The sequence below is a fragment of the Aplidium turbinatum genome, chromosome 4 (genome assembly GCF_918807975.1).
Source record: "Aplidium turbinatum chromosome 4, kaAplTurb1.1, whole genome shotgun sequence".
Taxonomy (NCBI): Eukaryota; Metazoa; Chordata; class Ascidiacea; order Aplousobranchia; family Polyclinidae; genus Aplidium; species Aplidium turbinatum.
Window position 1 is genome coordinate 41,552,232 of NC_137475.1, and position 24,835 is coordinate 41,577,066.

Genomic DNA, 24,835 nt, shown 5'->3' on the forward strand with positions numbered 1-24,835 from the left:
GCAGGTGTGTAGAGCCTAAGCGTAGGCTACCGGTAAAGGTAAAGGTCCCATACTCAGTTACTGAGCTTTGGGGAATGAGAAGATAAGGTTCTCATTATACTAAGCCTTCGGCACTAAGAAGAGTAGGGTGGCCAGTTCCTTTCTCTCGGCCTCCTTTACTTCAGCAACTACGCCCACCCAATTTATTACCCCTGGGTAGAGGTGAACGGTGTTTTTCAACAACCAGCTGAAGCCGGGAGTCGAACCAGGTTTGCACAACTGGAAAGCCTTATCCGTTGCGCCATCTCACCGCTCTACTGGTACCGGCTACCGGTAGGCATACTTAAAATAGCAAGAGTCAACAACACAAGCCTAAATCAAACCCAAAATAAGCCTTTCAATTTCTCCCAAAACTGTGTATCATTTCGTCACTGTAATCTGTAGATAACTTTGCTGATATCAGAGAAGCCTGCTAGGTTAAAGGCTATCGCCGATTTAAAATCAGTTGCTGGTAGCCTACTTAATTACCATGCATTTATTTAAGGCTGCCCTACTACATTGGCTACACAGCATCTGGTTTGGTTGATTAGAAATGACCCAACACACTGGGTAGCGTACTCCCAGGCCTCTGCTTTAAAATCTTAATGAACTTATGCAAGCTAAGCTATTTAGTGTAGGCTACCGCAAAGTCAACTAAGCCATCAGTTCACCAGTACCGGTAGGCTACAAAAAGTCAAACTGTTCGGCGAGACGTAGCCTAAATGATACGGCATTTAATGAAAAGCCCGTGTGCTCGGACGAACATTTTTAAGCTGCATAATTAAGCTCACCTAGTGGAGCCTAGTGCTTAACAACATTTCAACCCAATCTACTTTATCGAATGCTTTTAAATCCGCTTCACGCAACTCTAAGAGATGTAAGATGTGAAGTAGCCTGGGCTACTCTGCTGAAATTTTGCCGGTCACATGACAATTTCCTGTTACTTGATTGGATAGATGAATATGTTAGGTTTTAGAAAATTATTCTTGCACAGATTGGAATATGTTAGGTTTTACACACCAATTATCTCGTAAACGTAAACCATACTTCATTGGAGCACAATTTTTTGTCAGGAGATGCATGAAGTCTTTAAACGTAGAAAAATGCAAAAAAGTCATTTTTGACAAAATGGCGGATATTAGGTCTACCAAAATCACGGGAGCACTGATCTTGCTTGCTGGACTGAATGACTGCAAAAATTGACAACTTATGATAAAGCAATTATTTTACACGTTTTTGATGCTTTTTAAAAGACTAAAGATAAGTAGTTTAATACTGAGCTATATGATGGCAATTTAGTTTAAGATCGTATGTTATCATTTGGTTGTTTCCTTGTTAGAGCTGCTAAGATTAATATATAAACAGAATAACAGTAGGCTAGCGATTTAGTCCTTTCTAATGGAATGTGATAGGCTACTTTATCTGAGTGATGAACGAACAGTTATGAATGAACGGTTGCTGGTATGATTGTGTTGTAAAGCAGCAAAATGATGGTAGCCTGCGCAAGATCAATGAAGTGATTTTACAAAAGCAAATTGTGACGTCATATCAATTCACAAGTACTTGAGGCTTGTGTGGCGAATTAATTGCAGCAATATCCTGCACTGGTACATTTACCACGAAGCAACTCTGAAACAAGTTTTTGTTATACAAAGTGTCTGAGGCTTGTGTGGCGAATTAATTGCAGCAATGCAATATCCTGTAGGTGCCGTAGGCTACATTTACCAACAAACAACTCTGAAACATATTCTTTGTTTTACAAGATTTCTAATCTACAGTAGTGGGAATGTCGGTAGGCCTACTATAGGCCAATATTGCACAAGGTGTCTTTTCCATTTTGTGCCATCTAGATTAAGAAAAATAAATCATTAAGAAAAGTTGAAGACCATTTTTATTTCAACCCAAACATACTTCTCTTTTTACTTCATTTTAAGGTAACAGATTTTTTTATGCTGCTGGAAGGGTTGGTTGATGGACTATATAGATAAACTGTTACAAAAAATAATTCACGTAACATTCATGCATAGTTTACCATTATTGATAATTGTCGTCACAAGAAGAGCCAAGAGGGCAATTTGTGAAAATGCGTTTTCAATGCATTGTGTTCTGTGTTTACTTCTCTCATTTAGGAGCTCAACCAAATTCTCACATTTAATCACGTGACACACAAAGGCTTGTAACGACACCCGATACAGTGGTTTCATTTGAATTCAGTTGTTGATTTCTTGTGATATCTTATGAGTTGCTTCTCCAATATTTTGAGTTGAACGGCTTTGCTAAAAATCGTGTGCATAGCCTAACTACCCCCAAATTGCTTAATAAAAATATATAGCCTGAAGCGCTTTTGTATACATTTGCTGACTTTTTAAAACTTGTTTACAAAAGCGAAATTTTACTGCTTGGCTTACCTGTCTGATTATTTCAACAGTCATAAATATTGTGAAAGTAGTTTTGACTTGTAAATGCAATTTTGAATGTAAATGTTATACAATTTTGATTCATGTGATGTTCCTAGAGCTTTTTTTTATTTAAAAGTAGCCTACCCTATGAAGAACCGAAACAGTGATAAATCAGCTATTTCCATATTAATTTAGAGTAGTGGTTTTCGACTTTTTCTGATAAAAATATTTAATAAGATAATATTTAGTGCAAAGTTTAACCAAACGTGATTCATGCCGACACCGTGATTCAAACGTGATTCATGCCGACACCGTGATTCAAACGTGATTCATGCCGACACCGTGATTCAAACGTGATTCATGCCGACACCGTGATTCAAACGTGATTCATGCCGACACCGTGATTCAAACGTGATTCATGCCGACACCGTGATTCAAACGTGATTCATGCCGACACCGTGATTCAAACGTGATTCATGCCGACACCGTGATTCAAACGTGATTCATGCCGACACCGTGATTCAAACGTGATTCATGCCGACACCGTGATTCAAACGTGATTCATGCCGACACCGTGATTCAAACGTGATTCATGCCGACACCGTGATTCAAAGTGGAATCTTGGAAGAGCCGTTATTGAGTCGGTGATGACGTCTCCTCTCCTTGACAAGTCTGCGTGCCAGCAGCCTATTCGTTCCAATCATAATGCAAATCGAACTTATTGTAGCTGGTAGTTTTAGTTTAAGTGGAGAAAAACTTATAAGTACACAATAGGCCACAGGCGATGAAAATAGCTCAACAAAGCATTTAATCCGTTCCGGACCTTTTACAATGCAAAGTTGCGCGTCACAGTGTCAAGTAATAAAGATTTTGCAACGTCTGATTTGCACATCACGCATAGGCTGTTCAATCGGTTTTTACCGCGGCCACGGTTTTGAGTCATGGTGAAAACTAATTCTTTACAATAATTCTTTTAACGTAAAGAATTCTTTACAAATTTCTGTGCCCTAAAATTAGGTTTTCAACTAGCAGACATTGGAGGTACCAGTTTACGTCACAAATTTTCAAAGCAACAAAAATATTTGGAAAAGTCTTTTGAAAGTTGCATTGAATGATTTCTTTGAGTAGAGATCATGGGGTGGTGTACGTATGTGTTGCGTTTGCAGCTCAAGTTTGCCATGCAACTGCTGTTAGTTTGGTTGGTTAGTTTGGTTTTGAATTTTTATCCTCGGACTGACAAAGCCTTGATAGGTTATTCCTGGTAGTTTTGCACACTTGTAGAGGCTTTTGACGCAAGGCCGGTTACCGAGATTGACAGAGTGAAGTTTCCGATAATTGAAGTGTTGTTGCCAGGGAATTATTCCATTCATTAGGTGCCGCTGAATTGAGAGCAGTCCTCAGAATGCGTTGCTCAAGAGCACACTCAAAAAGTCGGACTAGCGCAGCTTGATCTTGAAGCTTCTTCGTTCACGAAATCACACTCGCTAACCAACTGAGCTATCGGGGCGGACATCTATCCATTGAATATCTAGCTATCCATTGAACAGTTCTTTATCGCTGTATGAATAGGTTAGTCGAGTGCATATTGTTTAGAACTGCAAACCACAATATTCAGAGAAGCATAGATTTGATACTCTAGCACTGTTAAGTAGGCTGCTTGGATGAGACAGCTTTCTTTAGAACTTCTTATCTGGCCGGGTTACAATTGAAAATGACACAAGCTTAGCCTACAATCTATCAATTACTCCAAAAATGATATGACATCTGGACAACACTATAAACTCCAACCAGATTTAAGCAACAACATCCATGAGCAGACAATAGGCAAAACGGGTTACTTCCCTTAAATTGAATCTTGCTTGAATATTTTTAACCTTTCCAGACATGTTATATCAATATGCCTGGCCAACGCAGTTTTTGAAGTCAAGGTTCAGTTGGTCAAGCAAAAATAGTAGGCTACACGCTTAGCCAAACGCAGCAACAACAGGTTTCAAGTTAAAACTATAGAAACCCTTTAATGATGCAGAAATCAGTGGACTTAACACTTAACAGCATCAAATTTTACGTCCTGAAGCAGTTTAACATCGCCTACCTTAAAACAAGAATGATCTGTTTTGATGAAAAACATCTCAAGCATCTACCATGATCGAAAAATACTTGGAACTGTCTATTTCATTTAAAAATTTGTTTAAACGTGAAACGTGAAAAACGTGAAAAAACGAAAAACTACTCGTTTTTTCTTTACAAGTTTATGCTAGGGGAGAAAGTTGACCGACTTCCCCACCCCCCTCTCGGAGCCCCTGATCATGGCAAAAGCTTTCTTATTCTAAAAGTTTAAACAATAGGGTCGAAGAAAGGCTGATTGCAAAAATACATAACTTTTATTATTATTATTTTTTTTAATAATTGAAAAAGGTACACTGGATTTTCAAACGGCTCGCAACCCCCCCCCCCCCCGCCCCCGAAAAACGGCTTGTGACTCCCACGTTGAAAATCACTGATTTAGGGTGATCCGAATATGGTTCTGAGATTTTGTATGAATGTTGTTTTGAAAGGGTTGGACAAGGTAGTTATATCCTACGCTGAGTTTGAATGGTGCAACATCAAATAGCAGCTACGTTTGTTTCACAACACTGGATATAACCTACTGAACAATAAGCATACAGTATAACAATATGACAAAAGCCTTTGTTGCCCTTTTGAAAAGAGCTTGTAGGCTGCACAAGGCATTTGTTTAAAATTGAAAAAATTACGCTAGTTATTGACATTTCAGTTTAACAAAAGCTTTAGAACAATACAGAAGTTCCTAGGGTTGCTCAACTTACCCCATTGCACGTTTTATTGCAGTCCCCCCTATTTCATCTTCTGTGTCTCATTCTTTTTGATTTTAAACCAGGTTATTCCATCTATAAGGCAAATTACGGCAGAAAGTGTTTTGCAGAGATGGGATGCCGCTGAGGATAAGGCACTCGCTTTCCAACCATGGAATCCCTGGTTCGACTCCCGGCTTCAGCAGATTGTTGAAAACATCGCTCACCTCTGCCCAGGTTGGGTGGGCGTAGCTGCTGAAGTAACGACGACTGAGAGAAAGGAACTGACCACTCTACTCTTGTTAGTGCCGAAGGTTTAGTATAATGAGAACCTTATCTTCTCATCCCCCGATGCTTGGATCAAGTATGGGACTCACCTTTTTTACATACTACATCTGTTTTTTGTTGTTTTGTTTGTCATATCCAGGTTTACACCCGGTGGTTGAAAATTTAGCTTAAGTGGACGGAAAGACAAGGAAGCCAATCTTTGTGGCCACCTTCAGGCGTGCCTTTAAGTGTCCTGCCAAAGACACAGCCACATGCTCTCGAGCGGTGTCGAACTGGCGCCCTTTCGATTACCGTCTCGTGGCTCTCACCACTCGGCTATGCAGCCCATTCCATCTGTTACATCTGTCCATTCCATCGATTCCATCTGTCCATCTGTTAATATAGGCTATTAATTACCTTCCATTTTTCATAAAATACAAGTTTGACAGAACATATTAATGGAAAATACCCAAGTGAAAAGTTTGTGTAGAGACAAGTTTGTACGTGAGAGATTATTCAAGGATGCCTTTGCGTTTAGCGACATCTGGCAAATAGAATAATTTAGTTACAGGTAACAGTTCTTCAACTGCAAACCAAAGAGCAAATCAATCGTTTTTTACACTGATTCAACGTTCGCAACACAGTGTTCAATGAAATACGATTGATTTTCTATCTGGGAAGTGCAGAGTTGCCAGTTCTACGATTTTTCCGCAGAGTTGGTCTAGTTTTAGAGATGTGGGAAAATATAAGCAGTCGTTTGTACAAGTTAAGCATTTTTTTTTAAATATAAACTTATAGCCAAGGAATCATTTGTGTCGTAGGCTACTCGTAGAAAAATGACATAAAATAAAAAAAAATGTTAGACCTATTTGGTTACTACAGTATATTAATCTGACGTCTTACAATGAAGTAATTTGACACCTTTTCTAGGTATAGCCTACACAAATGTTTTTATGTTGTTGGTAATGGTATTCGCTTTGGTCTCAAAGAAATAAAACTGCTTTTTTTGCGTTGATATTTATGAAGAGATATTACATGATATGGTGGCATGTCTTCGTCAATACTTTGCTTTAATGCAGCATTGTTTTTAGGCAGATGGTTACTCAGTTTATAACCATTTGTTCCTTTTATGCATTTTCGTGCTTCTTGCCAGAGATAACACTTCCTGTCATGGTTTTCCATACGGGTGAAAACTCATTAGACAATTTACAGTATAAGCCACTGCAAGGATACAGACTTTTGTTTCCAGTACTTTACATTGTAGCTTATTGTTCAAGCACCTTTTCCGTTTGAAGTGATAGTTTATTTGAATAGTAACTTCACGATAGCAACGGTAAAAAAGATTTTAATTCTTAAAACAACTGTTTGTGCATATAACACAGATTAGCGCTGCATCATGTTTTTGTTGAAAGGCATGATTTTGCTAAATTAGAGTGAAAGTTTTTATTAATTGTACAGAAAATCAGCAGTGAAAGCCTAATATCATATAATGGTAGTTTGTGGCTCAGATATGTAGCCTATAGTTATTTTACTTGACAAGGGCTGACTTAAATATTTTGCTGTATAGCCCAAAGCGTTGTTGAAACTAATCCAAAAATTTTCAATGAAAAGCTTAATTTGAAATGGATACTTAAACAGAGAAACATTTTGCATTAAACATCACGTAATTTTATCTTATCGCGAGCACCACTGCTTTAGCGTAACTGACGTCTTACATTTTCTAATTTAGTAAACATTTTCCTTTTAGCCTAGTTTCTGTCGTATTCCAGGCTTATGCTTATGCCCAGTGATTGGATACTCAGATTAAACGAACAGGATAGCCAGAAAAGCGATTTTTTAAGTGTCTGCTTGCCATGTCATTAAGTGTCTTGCCAAAGAATAGGTGTACTGACTTCTATGGACGAGTGGTTTCTAACCGATGTCATACCATGCTTGCTTCAAGGCTATCACTCGACTATAGCCTACCTCCAACATAGCCTACCTCCAACATAGCCCACCTCCAACATAGCCTACCTCCAACACATAATAATGACTCAATTCATGCATTATTACAGGTAGACTGCATATCGACTCTAGAGAGTGAATTACATTAAATTTTGAAGCTTTAATTGAGCTTATGCTACAACCGGTGGGATGGCGCAGCGGATAAGGCGTTGGCTTTCCAATTATGCAAACCTAGTTCGACTCCCGGCTTCAGCTGGTTGCTGAAAACACCGCTCACCTCTACCCAGAGTGTAATAAATTGGGTGGGTATAATTGCTGCAGGAAAGGCGGCCGAGAGAAAGGAACTGGCCCCCTACTCTCCTTAGTGTCGAAGGCTTAGTACAATGAAAACCTTATCTTCTCATACCCAACACTTGAATCAAGTATGGGATCACCTTTACAACCAGCTAATAGGCTACTGCTGTGTTGTGGTTTTGCAGGTATTAGTTTCAATTTGTAACGTCAAAAAAAAAGAAACAAATATGAACGGCTGCGGTTACAATTTTCTGAAATACTTGATGTTCTTCTTCAATTTAATTGTATTAGTAAGTATTTCATACAATATTTGTATTAATGAATTTCTAGAATTTTTTTTAAACAAAATAACTTTTAAAAAAATAAATAAAAATGTGATCCTTAATCACAACTTATGTCACTTTTGGCCTTATGGGCTACGTAGGCTACCACATCGTCTACTGGTCTGCTGGGAAGTCATCTCAATAGGTTTCATTGAAAGATTGCACGCAAACTTGATAAGTTTTTGACTGAGGGCATTTACATTACATGTTTATTTACATATTGTATATGTACAAGAGCAAAAGTATTTTTGCTACAAAAAAGTTAACACCCTACGATACCTTAAACATTTCATATCATGCAGTAGCTAGCATGCTATTAACTAAACAACCATTCAGAAACAAGTAGGTCTTGATTCACCTCGGCTACAATATAGAAAACTGAAAAAGAGTATAGGCTATAGGACTACTGTTTGGTTGTTGGTTATCTGTAGCCCAGCTTTAAAACTGTGTTATTAAACGCGTTGATGCACTGAATTTGTTTCTCAAAAATCGTGCTATCTGTTATCTTAACATTGCGAGAACATCTCGTTGAGTGTTTGGATAAGATGGGTGGATGTTTTTGGAAAAAGTTGTGTAACCGACAGCTGCAACTATTCCATGCTTATCTTAACTACCTTTCTAGCTTTCAGGAATCACAATATTTGTTATTGCAATATGGGCTTACGTAAGCGGAGGAAGTTTTGAAGTCATTATATCTTCCAATCCGTCATATACAAACTCATTGATCCTTCTCATTATTGTTGGACTTGTTCTTATAGTAGCTGGATTTTTTGGATGCTGTGGAGCAAAGAATGATAGCAGATGCATGCTTGGAACGGTACGATGAAAAAAATAGTTTATTTTTTATAAACAATAGTTTGTCGTGACAAATCGCCAATGGTTGGTTAGTTTAGAATCTTTATCCTCGGACTGATAAAGCCTTGATAGGTTATTCCTCGTAGTTTTGCATGTAGAGTTATCCTCAACCTGTTGCATTGTTTGCAGTTAAAAAAGACCAATCTTTCATTTTAGTCACAAACGACAGGGTGTAGTTCCTTAAAGCTAACAAATAAAAGTGATCCAATATTTACAAAAAATATAAATTGTTTTATGATTAATAATAGTAATTAATAGCATTGACTAATGAGTAATAAGTTTAGAGAGTAATAACTATATTTGATTTAAATTGTTTTATGAATATCAACTTTGGCTTTCAATAAAAAAAGAAATTTATAAAATAATTCAGGTAGATTATTAGCCTATTTACGATGTATCAGAAATGCTTAGTTACTCTTACAAAGCGTTATCAACTGAGTAACTTCTGCCTATCGAAGAAAATAGCAACCTACTACGTTTAAATTCACTTTCATTTTGCAGTTCTTCGTGATGGTGTTGATTTTGTTTTTTATCGAGTTTGCTGTGATGATCATCGTATTTGTAGCAGCCCCAGAAGCTCAAACAATCGCTCTTAGAAGTATTGACAGCACAAACGTAACTGGACCAAACACCCCTGAATTAATTGCTTGGAATTCGATACAAAGCACGGTGATTAATGCATTGCAAAGCTGCTCATAGACTGTAATTGTAATGAAGTACCGTAATTTCTGACGTTCTTCTGGTGACTGCACACTGTATATTGTAGAATAAGCTATCAAAATTTCTTAAAAATGAAAACCAACTCAATTTCTGACGTTTTGTCAGTCAGCACAACTGACTTTATCAAAAGGGCTGGTGGTCACAGCGGTAAACCATAATCTCTTCGTGGGAAAATTGTAACATAAAGTTCCCGGATCCGTTCGTCTGTATGTAATGACCGAAAAGAAACACTCGTTTGAAAACGTCTATTCAAAGTTGTACTTCTGTAAAATTAGCCACCTGGCTGTCGAAATTGGGTGCAACACCGTACACCACTAAAAACTTGTCACTACAACAAACTACTTAGATAAAGACGGAATTTTCGTCCAGCTGGCAAGCACTAAGCAAACAGTTAAATATGCGACCAACTTTCAAGCAACCATTTTACGAATGACTAGAATAAATTACGATATCTCAAACTCACGTACGCAGTTACTGTGACGTAATAGTGAAACATTGTGAAGCAATTCTCAACAGGTGTGATACATGTCTTACGAACGATGGTGCAATCTTGGCTCATTTTTTAGGAAAAATTCCATGACGTAATACGCTAAGATTCAGTACACCTGAACGGTTTTATATGACGTTTGATTTGGTGAACCATTGTCGGGAACAGCTGGAGACAGGGAAAAACTACCCGTTTACGAGCAAAGCAGTCACCAAAAGAACGCAACAAACTCTTTTATAATTGAATGCCTGATAAACATTCAGACATGGACCGGACTCAATTTAGCAACAAATTGCCATTTTGGAAACAAATAACCCCCGTTGATGCACATTCTGCTGCAGCAACGATAAGACCTTGTAGGGTTTTAGCTATCTGACACGCTGTCTTTTGGTTATTATAAGGACAATTTAGGCTTTTTGTCTAGGAGTATGATTAGGCTACCTACAAAAATTAAACAAGTTACATGTAATATTAAATATTATATTTATTATTAATCAAAGTTACAATTTTGCTATTCGGAAAATTGAGAAATATGTTTAACCAATTCAGTTTATTGCGAAGGGTGTCAGAAGAGCGACATTTTCCCGTCGTGAATTTAACCTTCTCGTTTCACAGTCCATTTCTGAGTTTTGTTCAGTCTGTTCTCTTTCTCTGAGTGTTTCTGAGTGTGAGCATTTATCAATTACCCGGTTGTTTGTTTGTTTGTTTGTTTATCTTTATCCTGCATTGCGGGAAAGCAGACTTGATGCATCGGTGTACGCCTTCCAACTTACACCTGACCCACGCTGCAGCCGACGGCAATGTCTGTTTCCGGTTGTCTACTCTACTTATGACTTAAATTTGGTACCACCCATTACTCGAAATCGATCACTGGGTAGAGGCAATTATCGTAAAAGTTTCTTGCCCAGAGAAACAACAGCAATTGCGTGTGGCTGGAGTCGAACATGCAGGCTCTCGACTGCGAGCCCAACGCGCTAAACAATCGGGCGCTGCTGCCTGTTATTTCATAATATACCGGTAGTACCTTTTTATCAGTAATAGCCTATCGTGAGAGTTATGAAAGCGAAACCGATTACATACTTATGTCGCTTTAGAAATACAGATGTGGTGAGCTAAATTCCGTGAGAGTGGCATTTGTTAAACAGGAAGCGTGACCAAAGTTCGTGAGAACAGAATTTAGGTTTTGAATTTGCATCGTTGAAATGCATTTTGCAATTCTGATAAGTTTCGGTTAAATGTTAAAATACAAATTTGTTGGTTAAAAACATGGTAGGCTACATGTTACAACCTAATGATGAACATTCTTATTCTGTATTTACTGTTAACTGTTGAGATTACACAGACTGTGTTATCTCAAAAACACTCACTAATAATACTGTTTGGTTATCTGGTCTTCTGCAAGTCAACAGTTGTGAACTGAGCAACTAGCGGTTAACACAAGAAGCCCTGAAATATTTCCCTACCTATAAGGACGATTGCGGTCATTTTTGACCGGTTGTATGAAGCGCGTTTTTTTACCGTTTTTTCTTTATTTTAGTTCAAACATTGATATGAAACAACCGGGCAATCATTTTTTCGTGTTTTTTAGAAGGACAAATACAAAGAAAACAATATATTAAAACACTAGAAGCCCTGAAATATTTGCCTACTTAGGCTATAAGGACGATTGTGGTCATTTTTGACCGGTTGTATGAAACGCTTTCCTTTACCGTGTATTCTTTATTTTAGTTCAAACATTGATATTCGTACAAAGACATACAAAGATGTACAAGATATACAAACAAACATTGTTCAAACATTAGAAATCTTCTTATCACGCACCGGTCATTTTTGACCGGTCAGGCCTTGTAGGTAGATGTGTGAATGATCTGTTTGCGAAAGTTCCAGTGAAAAATTATTACAGCTACTAAAACTTTATTAAAAGTTAGGAAAACTCAAGGAGTATGACCAAGCAAATCGCAAGAACGCCAAAAATATGAAGCGCCAAAACTCAAAACCGGTCAAAAATGACCGGTCAGGGCTTCCAGTGTTTTAAGTAACTGACAACTGAGCTAGCAACTTTTCAACAAGTGGCTAAAATTGCAAATGATTTAACTGAGCAAGTAGCAACTGAGCAAGCCGAAGCTTGGCATGATACAAGCCAAAAAATTTACTTTGACAAGCGATGATCAAGTCAGTCCAAAGTGAGCAAGTAAATCTTATTTGCTGACTTGAACAGTTGGTGAAATGTACTTGGTGAGTTAAAGCACTTGCTGAGTTGTCGCATGCCAAGTGGTCTGGTGACCTGCGTTATCAAACTCACTTGCGACGTTGCCTCCTCACTTTTCACTGAGCCTTGTCGCTAAAATACCTCTGCAGTTGTAGAGTTACAACAAATAAAATCTTAATTAACAACAGATAATAAAATTTCTATTATAACTCCACAGTTCAGCTGCTGTGGATTCATCAACTCAAGCGATTGGGATTTCCAAATTCCAGGTTCCTGTTGCAACAAAATAAACGAGCTGTGCACTCTAGGCTCGTCAAGTATATTCCCAGTTGGCTGCGAAGCAAAAATAAATCGATACTTTTCAGTGGTTGGTGGTGCCACCGTTGTTGTGCTCATAATTGAGGTAAAGTTTTTTAGGTTTTGAGAAAACCGACAGCTTAGTGTTGTTTTTGAACTATGTTAGAAAATGGAGTTTATTTGTTTCTGGAGGTTTGTCCGAAGGTCTCTTTACAGAAAAAATATCATCTTAGTCTGAATTGTTTCTAAGTGTATCACCTGCTTGTCTGCGAACGTATCTTTGTGTACTCATTTTTCAATACGACATAATGTACTGCTTATGCAACAGTTTGCTTTGATGAAAAAAAATTGCAAATTTAAATCTGTTGTCAGTGGTGGATGAGCTTACAATGCTTGATTTGACGTTTTTTAATGCTATTTGCCTTTCAGCATCTGAACAATTTTCTTATGTAAACATGTTGAAATATTAAGACGCATGTTTAACTCAAACTTTCCAAGAGAAAATTTTGTAGGTGACTTAAAACTCATTTTGCTCCCTTAGCCAGGGGCATTGAGAGGCTAATTTCGCTCAGGCGAATGACATCCTCTAGCCCTTAAAGTAAAACACCTTTTCAAGCAAGTATTTAGAAAAACAGCTTCGGAGAAAAAGTGCCTGTAAAATCACCGAGGAAAGAAGTGTATTGGTGGTCTTCTAAAAATCAGGAATAGTTTCCGAAAATGTTTTTGATGATGATGATGATGATGATGGCGTATGAGCGATCTTTCCAGGCTAGATTGGAGGGTAGGAAATCTTCAGCCACTTAGCAGTCTCGTCGTCCAGGACCCTCAGACCATGCGCACCGTGTGGAGGCCGGTATGTTAGGCAGTGGTGGATGACATGGTCTGCGATCTGTTCCGAGGCACCACACTCGCATTCTGATGAAGGAGCCAGGCCCCACTTGTACATGTCCGAACGAAAGCGGCCGACGTCAGTTCGCAGGCGTTAAGCATGACCCACGTAAACCTGAAGCACGCAAGCCTGACCTACGTAAGCTTGACCCAAGGCCTGACAACTATGTTTTTGATGAAAATGCACTGTGGAAAAAATATTTGCAGTGCTTTCTTTAACTTTTTGGGGCACAAAAGTTATCCCGGCTTGAGTCCAAAAATACCAGACTGGATTTCTTGTCAATGTTAATTATTACCTTTTAGTAACGACTCAAACAAATAACCAATACACCTTGAAATTGTTTTTTTTTCAGTCATCATCCAAAGCTTTACGGTCTGAAAAAAACCTACTTGTTGGAGCCTAAATTAAGCGCTTTTAGAGTTGCCAACTCAAATGAATCCATTGGTTTGTTAAATTCCTTTAAAGCTGGAGGCCACGCTAGACAAGAAGACGAAGTCATTACCTGATATAAATTTCCCTCATGAAAAAGACGCCCGCTGGCAGCAAAAACTATTTTTTACGTCGTTTTAACGTCGCTAGACGTTGAAACGATCTGAGAAGGGCAACTTTTCTAGTTTGGTCGCATCTAACGTGCAAAACGCTGACATAAGCGGAAATTATCACTTCGAAGATCTTGTGATCAATTCGCTTTTATCATGCATTAAATTTGGTGGCCCGCGAAAACTGAACTGCCTTACTCTATCAGCTCTTTTAGCGTTGCCTGACCTGCCATAGAGTATAGGCTAATGCTTTTTTTGCAAAAAAGATCTGCAGAAACATTTGTGTTTATTTTTAGGTGCTTGCAATGATCTTTTCATGCTGCCTCTATCAAAAAATTGGTCAGAACTACGAAAAGGTCTAACTACAAACTCATGACCATGCAAAAAGATCTACATCAAAATGATGAAAAAATTTGCCAGGTCAATGACTTCGAATTGTGAGGTTTTGAGGAATCTCATGACTGTCATTTGACGAAAATCGCAGGCAACAAAATCCGTCCTTTTACATTGATTCAACGTCTGCAGACGTTGAATCAATGTAAAACGACAGATTTTGTTGCCTGGGATACTGTTTTGTGATAAACATTAGTATCATCGTCTATTTCACGTGTACATTGCTTTAATATTACATATTTAAATAATTTCGTTTTTTCGGTTAGGCCTACCAACAGCATATTTCACAACATGAGTTGATATAACAAAGGTCTTATTATATCAACTGTAGTTCAGTTGCTTTTATTTTTAACCATAACACAGAATGTCTATGAGCATATGTGATGGTGGTGGATATATAGCCATATCAAACATATTATTACATTTTAGCATGATTAAAGTATAATAATTATATTAAAATTGACTCTAGGAGAAAAACTATTGATTTGCTTGCTATATTAATATATTATTAAATTATTGATCATTTTATATAATTTAATAATATTTCATTGCCTCATATCAGATGTATCATTACAGCATTGCTTTGAATTATTTGCACAGCAGTGGCTTTTTTCTGACTTGCGAAAGATAGTAGATCTAACGGGGAGCCTTATGTGCGATTTCGAGGAAACATAATGATGTGTAGGTCTACATTAATTTAACTTAGCACATACGCCGTGAATAAAGTAAGTTTTCTATGTTTTAGAGAGGCCTCAATCGACCCCTTTAGATTCGCCATTGATTCCCCTAGATCTGCCACTGACCCCCCCTGGATTCGCCACTAGCAAAATGGCTTATTGGGTTTCCTTTAAAATCTTCACATTACATCATATGACCACCGTAATAATAGAAGTGTACAAACCAAGTGTATTTGACGAGCAGAAGTATATTTTGTACATATGCGTTCATTTTGTAATTTGAATATGCTATTCAAGATTTAATGCAATAAAGCAAACTTTATTTACAAATATACACTGTGACGCCGCATCTCACATGACAGAACTAAACTCATAGAAAATTACGGACAAGCTCGGCTCCTGTCAAGCTTAAAAGCGATATCAACTTAATCCACCGTGCGAGATATTGGATTTACAAACAAAAACATACAAAGTAAACAAAATCTTTTCGTGGCTTATATTTGTCCTCTTGGCACAAGTCTATGACTATTCATAATAATAATATTGCACCTTCAACGAAAATAAAAATACCGTGCAAATTCCTGGGCAGTTATAAAAGCTTCTCAGGAACTTTCGCGAACTGACGTCATCATCGTGACGTATTTTGTCATTATTATTTATCCTCAGCAATATTCCCCTTGCTTGACCTACAACGTTGTTTCAACGTCAATTGTTCTCACTGGCGTGGTACTGTGAGTCCTTGCAATGGCGATAGAAATGGAAAAGGTATTCATAGTACTTCATCCCCACGCTACTATCTGGAGATGAACAAATCGACAGAGGAGGATCTTCCGCCTAAAAACAAAGGTCTTATTATATCAACTGCAGTTCAGTTGCTTTTATTTTTAACCATAACACAAAAAAGCGCATAGCAAAGGACAAGAAAAAGGTAGAACCAACAAAACGCGATGGTTAAAACGTGCTTGGGACCGCAATAAGTTATTAAGTTAAAAAAATTTGGCACGATTGCAACATCTTAAAAAAAAATTGACTTTCTATACCTTTGCGAATATGGATAAGCTTTTGGTTTTGTTGTCAAAATTTTGAATCATAAGAAATGAACTGCTGTATTAGAGCAGAAACAATCAAGAAATTAACGACAAGTCTTAATTAAATTGGATTACACTTATAGCCTATATTATTGCAAACTTTCAAAATTTGTGGTTAAAAATATGCTGAGGCCTGTGGATCAGATTTTATTTGATTTATTTCACTTTTTTATTATCTTTTTGTGCAAGATATTGTAAAGATACCAAATGTAAGTTACAAGCATAAGTTGACCCAAGCCAAGGATGATCTAAAATTTGACAAGACAAACGATTAATCCCTTACCGTTGTAACTCTGAACTTGTATTCAGCCATAACGTAGCTACTGAAGTACAGAGGAAAGTCGACATCTAGCCCTCTTTCATGCTCCCCTTCCTCGATCCTGTTTCCAATGCGCTGGCTTTCTGGGCAATCACTTTGCATTTTCATGGCACAGAGTATCACATTAGCAGGTTTGCTGAATCTGTTGATGACAATAGTTTCATGGTTATGAAAGAAAGTGTAGAAAATGTTGTAAAAAAAATGATACTTTTTACTTAATAACGCTTAGCACCCTTTGGTAAAGGCATCTCAGACGAAAACTTTAAAAAAAATTTCAAAAAACATGCGTTTAAAAGAAATCTTATCATCAAACCGAGCAGGCCTTTTATACACTCAGCCACTGGCAAATTTTCGAAGAATATCAATAACATAAAAATTTAAACCACAGCATAATTTTAGTAGAGAAGTAATTTTACAGTGAAAACAGATAGTTAACCGGAACCTTTGTAGTTAATCTGCTGTTAATGGCGCTGTACTGCTAACTTTTTTGCGATCCCATTTCAGAAAGCAAATTCCTATGGGACGCCTTAGTGGGCATAGTTTAGTGAATGAACTATCAAGTGTGAGCCTATTTTTAATTTGCTTGGCAATTCTAAAATTACGATTTGAGACCCCTTTTGGGGTCGCGATCCTTAGTTTTGGAATCACTGCATTACAATATTAAACTGCAGAAGAATGTCATGAGAATACTCTGGGTAGATGTCAATTTACCTGAAACGGAGATTGATTGCCAAATTTGCTGGCGTCATTGGCGAGATAGGTATATTGAATGTGAAATTGCTTCGGTCACGTTCACTGAAATAAAAAAAGATCACAATTATAAAACGCAGAAAAAATGCGTTTAATAAGTTGTCTTTTTAAGTACGTTTTATAAAAAAAGATTTTTGTAATGATTGATAGGCTATAATGATAATAATAAGATCATAACTTTGCAAAAGTTTGCAAATGATACAAGAATAATGAAAATGGTTCAAATAATAACTAGTCTTCTTTCAATAATAACTTATGTAATATACTTATAAAAGGCTGAAGTGCAAATCGTATTCCACGCAAGTTTTGGTTTTGGTTTTTGTCATAGTGGAGTTCAACTGATTTTTTATGAATAACTTTGGCCTACTGTCTTTGATTTTAAGATATGCTTAACTTTAAGGACAATAAAAATATTACAGGCTAGGCCTACTCGAAAAATTATGATATTTTATATTGAGTTATGAAGAAAATATAAAAAATTTAAAAACTTGGGAGCATTGCTTTTGCATCGGTGACAAACTGCAGCCCTGGTCCAAAGGACAGAAAAAAAAATTATATAAACACCTTTCAATGTCTACTGCAGGCTACTTTGAAGTATAAGGCCATCGCTGCCTCTGTGCGGTAAGATGCAACAAATAGCCAACCATATAAGCTTGGTTTTATGCTTGCATATTTTACTACCTGACCAGTTAATTTATTATCTATCATTGGACTGCTCCAAGATTGAACAAAAAAGGAAGCTGTCCAATTTGCTAATCGATTGTCGATATTTACGAATGACGACAGAAACTGCAGAGTCAAACCAAATGCTGCTTATTGTAGCTACAGGTCTTATGATAATTCTGCAGTGCAACGCTAACTACACAATATAAATAAGCTTTCTATAAACATATTTAGATTTCAATGACGCCACTAAACGATAACTGGTAGTCTACGTAGTTTAGTTGGAACGAATACACACTAAATATTTTTGTATAATCGTCTCACCATGCAAGGTAGGGGGTATCATTTGAGTCACTATGCAGGGTGGTGTTTGGTTCCATCAGTGTGATATCTTGGGGCGAGATGACTGTCGCACCATCCACAATTTCTCGCCTACAAAACAGAATAATGCCAATGCTAACCAGTGTTTTATTCTAACACGTTTTTAATCATAATTGCCAATTTTCATAAAGCCTCATGGCTGCACGGACACCGACTGTTTGCGAATCATTTGTGTTTCCACTAGCTTCGATTGTACTGTACACTGTACAGTTTTAATGATGGTCATCCACCCCATTACCTCTATGGTTACGCTCAATGGTTAGCTCATTTAGCTCAATGGTTACGCGCCCGGCTCAAGATCACGCGGCGCTGGTTCGACTCTCAGGGTGTGCGCTTGAGCAACGCATGTCAGATTGTCAGGACTGCTCTCCATTCAGCGGCACCTAGTGAATGGAATAATTCCCCCACAACAACACTTCAACAATCGGAAAACTTCACTCTGGCAATCTCGGTAACCGCACCTGCGTCAACAGCCTCTACAAGTATGCGAAACTACCAGGAATAACCTATCAAGGGTTTGTCATTCCGAGGATAAAGATTCAAAACCAAACCAATAAATGCTTACTTTCTGACGGAATGGACTTGTCTTGGTGATTCGGCGATCATATCCACCCCATCATCTATTTGCTTTTCGGTGTGGAGACCATTTCTCGGTTGTGGTACATTGATTTTTGGCAAGGACAGTTTTGTTTTCTTCACATTATTGATGTCTTCAACATCACCGATGTCACTGTGTTTATCTTTCGCAAATCCAGGATGTAGCTTTAAATATTTTGATTTGCGAATTGCCTTCTCATGTTCCTGTTGCTTCAAAACAGCATTCACTTGTTTTATCGACATCTTTTCTGTAGTCCACTCTACATATGTCATCGAAGTTAGTTAAATAGTGAATTTCCAGTCACGTATTTTACATATTTATTCAAAAGCGATCTGCCAAGACAAAAACGTTGAGAACCAATGCTGTATTAGCTTTCACAGTGAGTTTGGTAACCGCACTGCTGAATTAACTTGTATCAAAAGAATGTATCATTCTACTATTATCATTCTACTACAAGCTCTATCTTTACCAAAGTGAAAGATTTAACCAACTACATCGTCAATACAAAAATGTAGAAAAAACAATGGAGATGCACAACTCTTTTTAAAAACCTTAAAAGTAGATGATAAAATTAATCAACCTTCATAATCCAAAATTTCAGATTTAGAATTACTGCTAAAATAAAATTGAAATACAAAAACACAGAAAGCAGTCGAAGTAGTGAACTTACCATTGTTTCTACCATTAGGTATTATAGGTAGTGTTGTAGTTGGCGGAAAAAAAATCCCTGGTAAACTTTTAACAGTCAGAGTTTTTATGCACAGCTCTGGAGCTAATTGAATGCCTCTAATATCCGTTGCACAGCAAAACACCTGTTTAACGCAACGAAAATCAATTTATCGTGAGTTAATTTCATACAAGCTAGTTGGATAAACTTTTACAGTTAGGCTACATTATTGTCTTTTTCAGAGTATAAAAATAAAAATGCATTTTTTCACCCATTAAACGCTTGTAATCAAAATTAAAAAGCTCAAAATGTGAATACTAAACTTAGGCTATTTTCACCAAACGTTTCCAAAACTAAACTGTTTTCATCTTCAATGCTTGAATGAAAACAGCAGCACTTAAAATTCAATAGAGATGAAGATGAAAAAAGTTTAGCTTTCGGAATGTTTGCTGAACATGAGACTAGTGCCTGCATTTACGCTCCTAATTTTTTTTATTGTAGGCTATCGCTTTTATTCTGTACGCCCTGTTAGCTCAGTGGTTACGCGCACAGCTCAAGATCACGCGGCGCTGGTTCAACTCTCAGGGTGTACGTTTGAGCAACGCATTTCAGCACTACTCTCCATTCAGTGGCATCTAGTGAATGGATTAATTCCCTGGCAACAACACTTCAACAATCGGAAAACTTTACTCTGCCAATATCTCAATAACCGGCCCTGTATCAAGAGCCTCTACAAGTATGCGAAACTACCAGGAATAACCTATCAAGGCTTTGTCATTTCGAGGATAAAAATTCAAAACCAAAACCATTCTTCAAATAAATTGAGATTGGTCTGGCTAGCACTTACAGAATCGCTCGAGCAAAGTCTTGCTTCTTGTTCTTGTTTAGGGCAGTACTTTACATCAGGGGGAGGGAGCATGTGTTTCGGAGATCCAGTGGTGCTGATTGCCGTGGTCTGAGTGGATGTGTTTGAATGATCTTCCTTTGCCCTGAAACAAAAAGATAAACGAGTTTTGAACTTGAATTAAACTTTTACCAAAGTTATTGCGAAGCTGGAGAAAGATATTAGGAAGATTTTTTTTTCTACAATAAACATGAAGAGCTTTCATATTGAAAGAGACAGTTTCAATACATTTTTTTTATTCCTTGGAACGTTTGTTAAAAGAAAGCAAAAATGACGGAGCTAAAAATGCATTAAAGCTTGTCAAAACTGGGATTCAAGTAATCCAACGCTGTTGTAGAAACGCAATAGACTTCATAAACACCCAAATGTGCTGTCCTTCGCGATGCATTTGTAAGCAAGCAGTGTTTAGATTTCGTCATCACCAAGGCCTACTATAGATTTAGCACGCGAAGCGAAATTAATTCACTCATTTAATTACAACTTACAAAAAAAGTCGGCTGCATAGCCGAGTGGTGAGAGCCCTGGAAATGTAATCGAAAGGGCACCGGTTGCACCGGTTCGACACCGCTTAAAAGCATGCAGCTGTGTTTTTGGCAGGACACTTAATCAAAAAAACTGTTACTAGTTACTAGTTAAAAGTTACCAGAAAAACTAGTTACTAGTTACTAGAAAAAGTTACTAGTTACCTGAAAAAGTTGGTCCTGCCAAAAAACATGTTTTTTGGCAGGACCACTTAATCAAAATCTTGAGCTACCGGGTGTAACTAACAAACTAAATTACTAACGTTCCAACTAAACTACGTAGGCTACCAGTTATCGTCTAGTGGCGTCATTAGAATCTACTGGATGCGACTAACAAAACACGAGATTTAGAAGCTTTTAAGATGCTCTACAAATTACCCAAGGTCGCAATTAAAATTATTAGTAGGCCCAGTCTACTGAAGCTAAATTTTATCTTTTTGTTGGTTGCTATTGAAAACCAAATTCATACAAGATGGAGTGTGGAGTCGTGGTTCCAACTATTCTGGAGCATCCGGATTTGGAGTCGATCTAACATTAAATCGAGAAGTATTTTTTATTCAGCTTTAGAGCAATTTGCCAGGCTATTGTTGGTGTAGAGATTTGAAATGGTAACGTCGAAATTGTTGTCAAAATTGGAGCTTGCCTTTAAAAAAGAACGAAATCGTAGTCGAGTAAGCTACTTTTTCCGACTCCACAGCCCTGACTTGAGGTCAAGCAAACGTCGATTTACCCACCCAAGGTTATCCGAGCTTTTGCCAGAGTTGAGTTCTAGAATGTAGAGAGTTGCCATGGAAATTACACTGTGACGTTGAAGCAGTGTTTCAGACATCCAGAATCAGAGATCAATCAGCAACATCAGGAGCAGCATGCAGGTAAGCAAGAAAAGAGAAGAAAACAAGAAAAAAACATGCAAGGTTAGTCAGTAATAAACCACCGCTTTCAGTTTACCCTGTTGGTTGGAGGTTCTTGTGAGACATTGACACAATAAACAATGAAGACATGGCTAGGATACTGTAAAAGTAGCCAAGAAATTAGTAAGTAATGATATTAGATAGCTTAGGCTACATACAACATTACATCCTGTATATGTATTCATTGTTTTATACTGCGATGTGAAGGAATAAATAGCTATGAACAAATTGGCTTTATTTATATAGATATAGACGACTTTCACTTTGCATGTATCATCAATCCGTCTCAGGTTTACTGTTTTCTTACTAAAGCATATGGCTAGGTCTAACTTTGAAATAAATTTATGCATTTGACTTTTTTATTAAACAACATTCCCTACGACATTACAGTGCATCAGAAAATTTATTGGAGAATATAGCATTCCCTACAACACTATACAGTGCATCAGAAAATTTATTGGACAATATGTTAAGCATAGCCTACCTGAATGCCATAATAACAACCAAGGCGGCGACCATAACTACAACAACTCGGTTGCTCATGCAACTGGTATTTTCCGACGGCGGTGTCTGCAAGTACAATAATTATACAACATGGTTTTATTAACATGTGAAAAGAAGTGTTCTACCTGGCAGTCAGCACAAGGCTGAGTGGGGTACTTGCTACAACAGGGGCAGCCGAAAAACATTGTTCTATTACTATTTGATCAAATATGCAAATTTTACATTTTTACTTAGTCTAAGTCGAACAAACACCATTATAGCCCCAGCTGGAAGTTATTTCAATCCAACATACATTTATAAAAGTTATAATTTCTCATTGCAATTTTTCTTACTTTTTGACTTCTTTGATTATTGTTTACGTGACTTCGTCGATCACGCGACTTTACGTGAGGCAGCTGTCGCGTACTTCCCTGTCGACTTACGCTTGGAGAGCTTGTGGTACTTCCAGTGAAACCACTGAAAAGTAAATTTGTTGACACTCAGCTCACTACATATACAGCTGTAAACATTAAGGTTTTATTTACGACCACACGGTAATTACAACACAAAAAAGTCTTTCAATCTACCTGACAGCGCTGGCGTTTGATCGGAAGCTGTCATATTTCCTTAGTTTGGTGAGTTTTTTGTTCCATCTTTCCAATTCATCAATCCTTGATTCAAAGTTACCGGTGAGTTTACAAAGCTCTTTGACTGCCCCAACATTTTCCATGTACAAGCGATCCTAAACAACGAAGAATAAATAGGCTTCTTAGAACAACACATGCATCGTTGGTTGTGGGGCCGAGTGATAACGCCACCTGCAGTCTACATCGTGGTAGAAAGGCCACCGGTTGTGTTTATGATGGTCATATTTGCAAACTTCTATCTGTAGCTATAAAAAACTTAACTCGAATATTCTTTTTAGTTATCATAACAATAAAAATCGAGCAGCCTACCTGTAAAACAGTTTTATCAAATAAGACTTTAAGAATTGGATGAACCAGCAGCGGATTTTTAAGTGTCCGATTAGGTTAATCGTCTGATTAGTTAATTGAAAATCAGTTTGCGTAAATTTCATCGATGAAACATTAATCTGGAATTAAAACTAGTGGAATATGGGTGGTGTACAAAAAAATTAGTAGGCTACGCGGAATACACGATTGAATCAGTTGATTTGCTTAATCCTTGAATAGTCTACTGTTGGTAGATTCAACCCAAAACTTTAATCTACTGTAGCCAGCCTGATGTGATGACCATGCTTCATCTATCCGAATGCTAAAAATGTTAAAATTTTATCAAATCAGACCAACTCAAGAATGATTTTTAAAAGATATGTTTGTTCCTCTCACCTTGTCCACCACGAGAAAGCTGGGTATGACCTCTCCATTTGGAAGTTGAACGTCTCCGGTTTCTTTCACTGCTTCAGGCATCACGTTTTGAAAATCTTGAGCAATGACACCTGTAGTGAGAGAATCAATCAATTAATCATCAAGTTATGCGGAAACAAAGAACAAGGGAAAGTGTGAAATTTGTGGTGTTGTTTTCTTTGAACAACAATATAGATCTAGGTAACACAAAGTTGAATTTTGGTTTGCAGTGTGAATTCAAAAGAGACATAATTTCTGATGTTCTGATTGTTTATCTATACCGGTGGTTTTCAACTTGGGGTTTGCGACTCCCGTGGGGGCCGCGAGCCTTTTTTCGTGGGGTCGCTAAAATCCAGTGTCTATCTTTTTCAATTATTTTTCTGAGAAAAGTATAAGAACATTTTTTTTTCATAGTCGACCATTCCTCGGCCTGGGGTTATGGTGGGTCGCAAAGCTACTTTATTGCTCTTAGGGGGTTGCGTAAGGGGTTGAAAACCATTGATTTTACTATGCAGAAAGCTTCAAAAAACTTTACTTTAAGTTTGCTTGTTATGCGGACGGAATATTCACCTGTTTCTTCTCTATTTGTGTCAATGCCAGCATACATGGCGTACTCAGGGGAATACCGGTATTTGCAGATCTTTATGTTCGATACATTTTTTAGTTGGGTGCTTGTATCAACCTGAAAAAGTAAAAAAAAAACTCCTAGCTAAACTTCAATTGAAAAACAAAATTTATATATTTTTACTTTTTAGTTCCGTACCGTACTGTTATCTTTAGGAATTGTAAAAGTATATGAGATACAATTAGCGACACAGCATCACGCAAAATAATAGAAAAAATAAAAACTTTCCAGAACCTTGCATGGTTTCAAATGTGTTTTAGTGGTTGTTTGGAAAATAGTTTAAAAGAAAGTTGCTATTTCTTACCACTCAGCTAGTTCACTTTATAACACTGGCAAGGTAAATCTTAAACAAAATAAATTATTTTTCAGACTATGTAATTAACAGTTTTATTGACTTATTTGTTGTCAGTTTACAAGAATTCAGTACCTGCAACTGA

General features: G+C 37.4%; 2 protein-coding genes across 7 annotated transcripts in view; one reads left to right on the forward strand and one right to left on the reverse strand.

Annotated features, from left to right (window-relative positions):
- Positions 1–7,921: 7,921 nt before the first annotated feature.
- LOC145769399 (tetraspanin-9-like) lies at positions 7,922–15,263 on the forward strand. The gene is made up of 5 exons (XM_082581027.1): positions 7,922–8,022; positions 8,678–8,872; positions 9,412–9,579; positions 12,544–12,729; positions 14,348–15,263. Exons 1-5 carry the CDS (start codon positions 7,960–7,962, stop codon positions 14,411–14,413), a joined length of 678 nt encoding a protein of 225 aa, XP_082437153.1. The 5' UTR covers positions 7,922–7,959; the 3' UTR covers positions 14,414–15,263.
- A 67-nt stretch (positions 15,264–15,330) lies between these two features.
- Positions 15,331–24,835, reverse strand: part of LOC145769398 (myelin regulatory factor-like protein) — a 41,934-nt gene continuing 32,429 nt past the window's right edge. For 5 of the 6 annotated variants that reach the window (XM_082581023.1, XM_082581025.1, XM_082581026.1 and 2 more), the window contains exons 16-28: positions 24,344–24,455; positions 23,756–23,865; positions 22,994–23,148; positions 22,760–22,883; positions 22,408–22,493; positions 21,747–21,812; positions 20,435–20,576; positions 19,591–19,732; positions 18,888–19,179; positions 18,266–18,373; positions 17,240–17,323; positions 16,493–16,670; positions 15,331–15,955 (exon numbers count right to left, since the gene is read on the reverse strand). In XM_082581023.1, the coding sequence (XP_082437149.1) occupies positions 15,827–15,955; positions 16,493–16,670; positions 17,240–17,323; positions 18,266–18,373; positions 18,888–19,179; positions 19,591–19,732; positions 20,435–20,576; positions 21,747–21,812; positions 22,408–22,493; positions 22,760–22,883; positions 22,994–23,148; positions 23,756–23,865; positions 24,344–24,455 (1,728 nt within the window). In that variant the 3' untranslated portion in view covers positions 15,331–15,826. Of the gene's footprint in view, positions 15,956–16,492; positions 16,671–17,239; positions 17,324–18,265; positions 18,374–18,887; positions 19,180–19,590; positions 19,733–20,434; positions 20,577–21,746; positions 21,813–21,960; positions 22,024–22,407; positions 22,494–22,759; positions 22,884–22,993; positions 23,149–23,755; positions 23,866–24,343; positions 24,456–24,835 lie in introns of all 6 variants that reach the window. The other variant, XM_082581024.1, reaches the window with a different exon arrangement.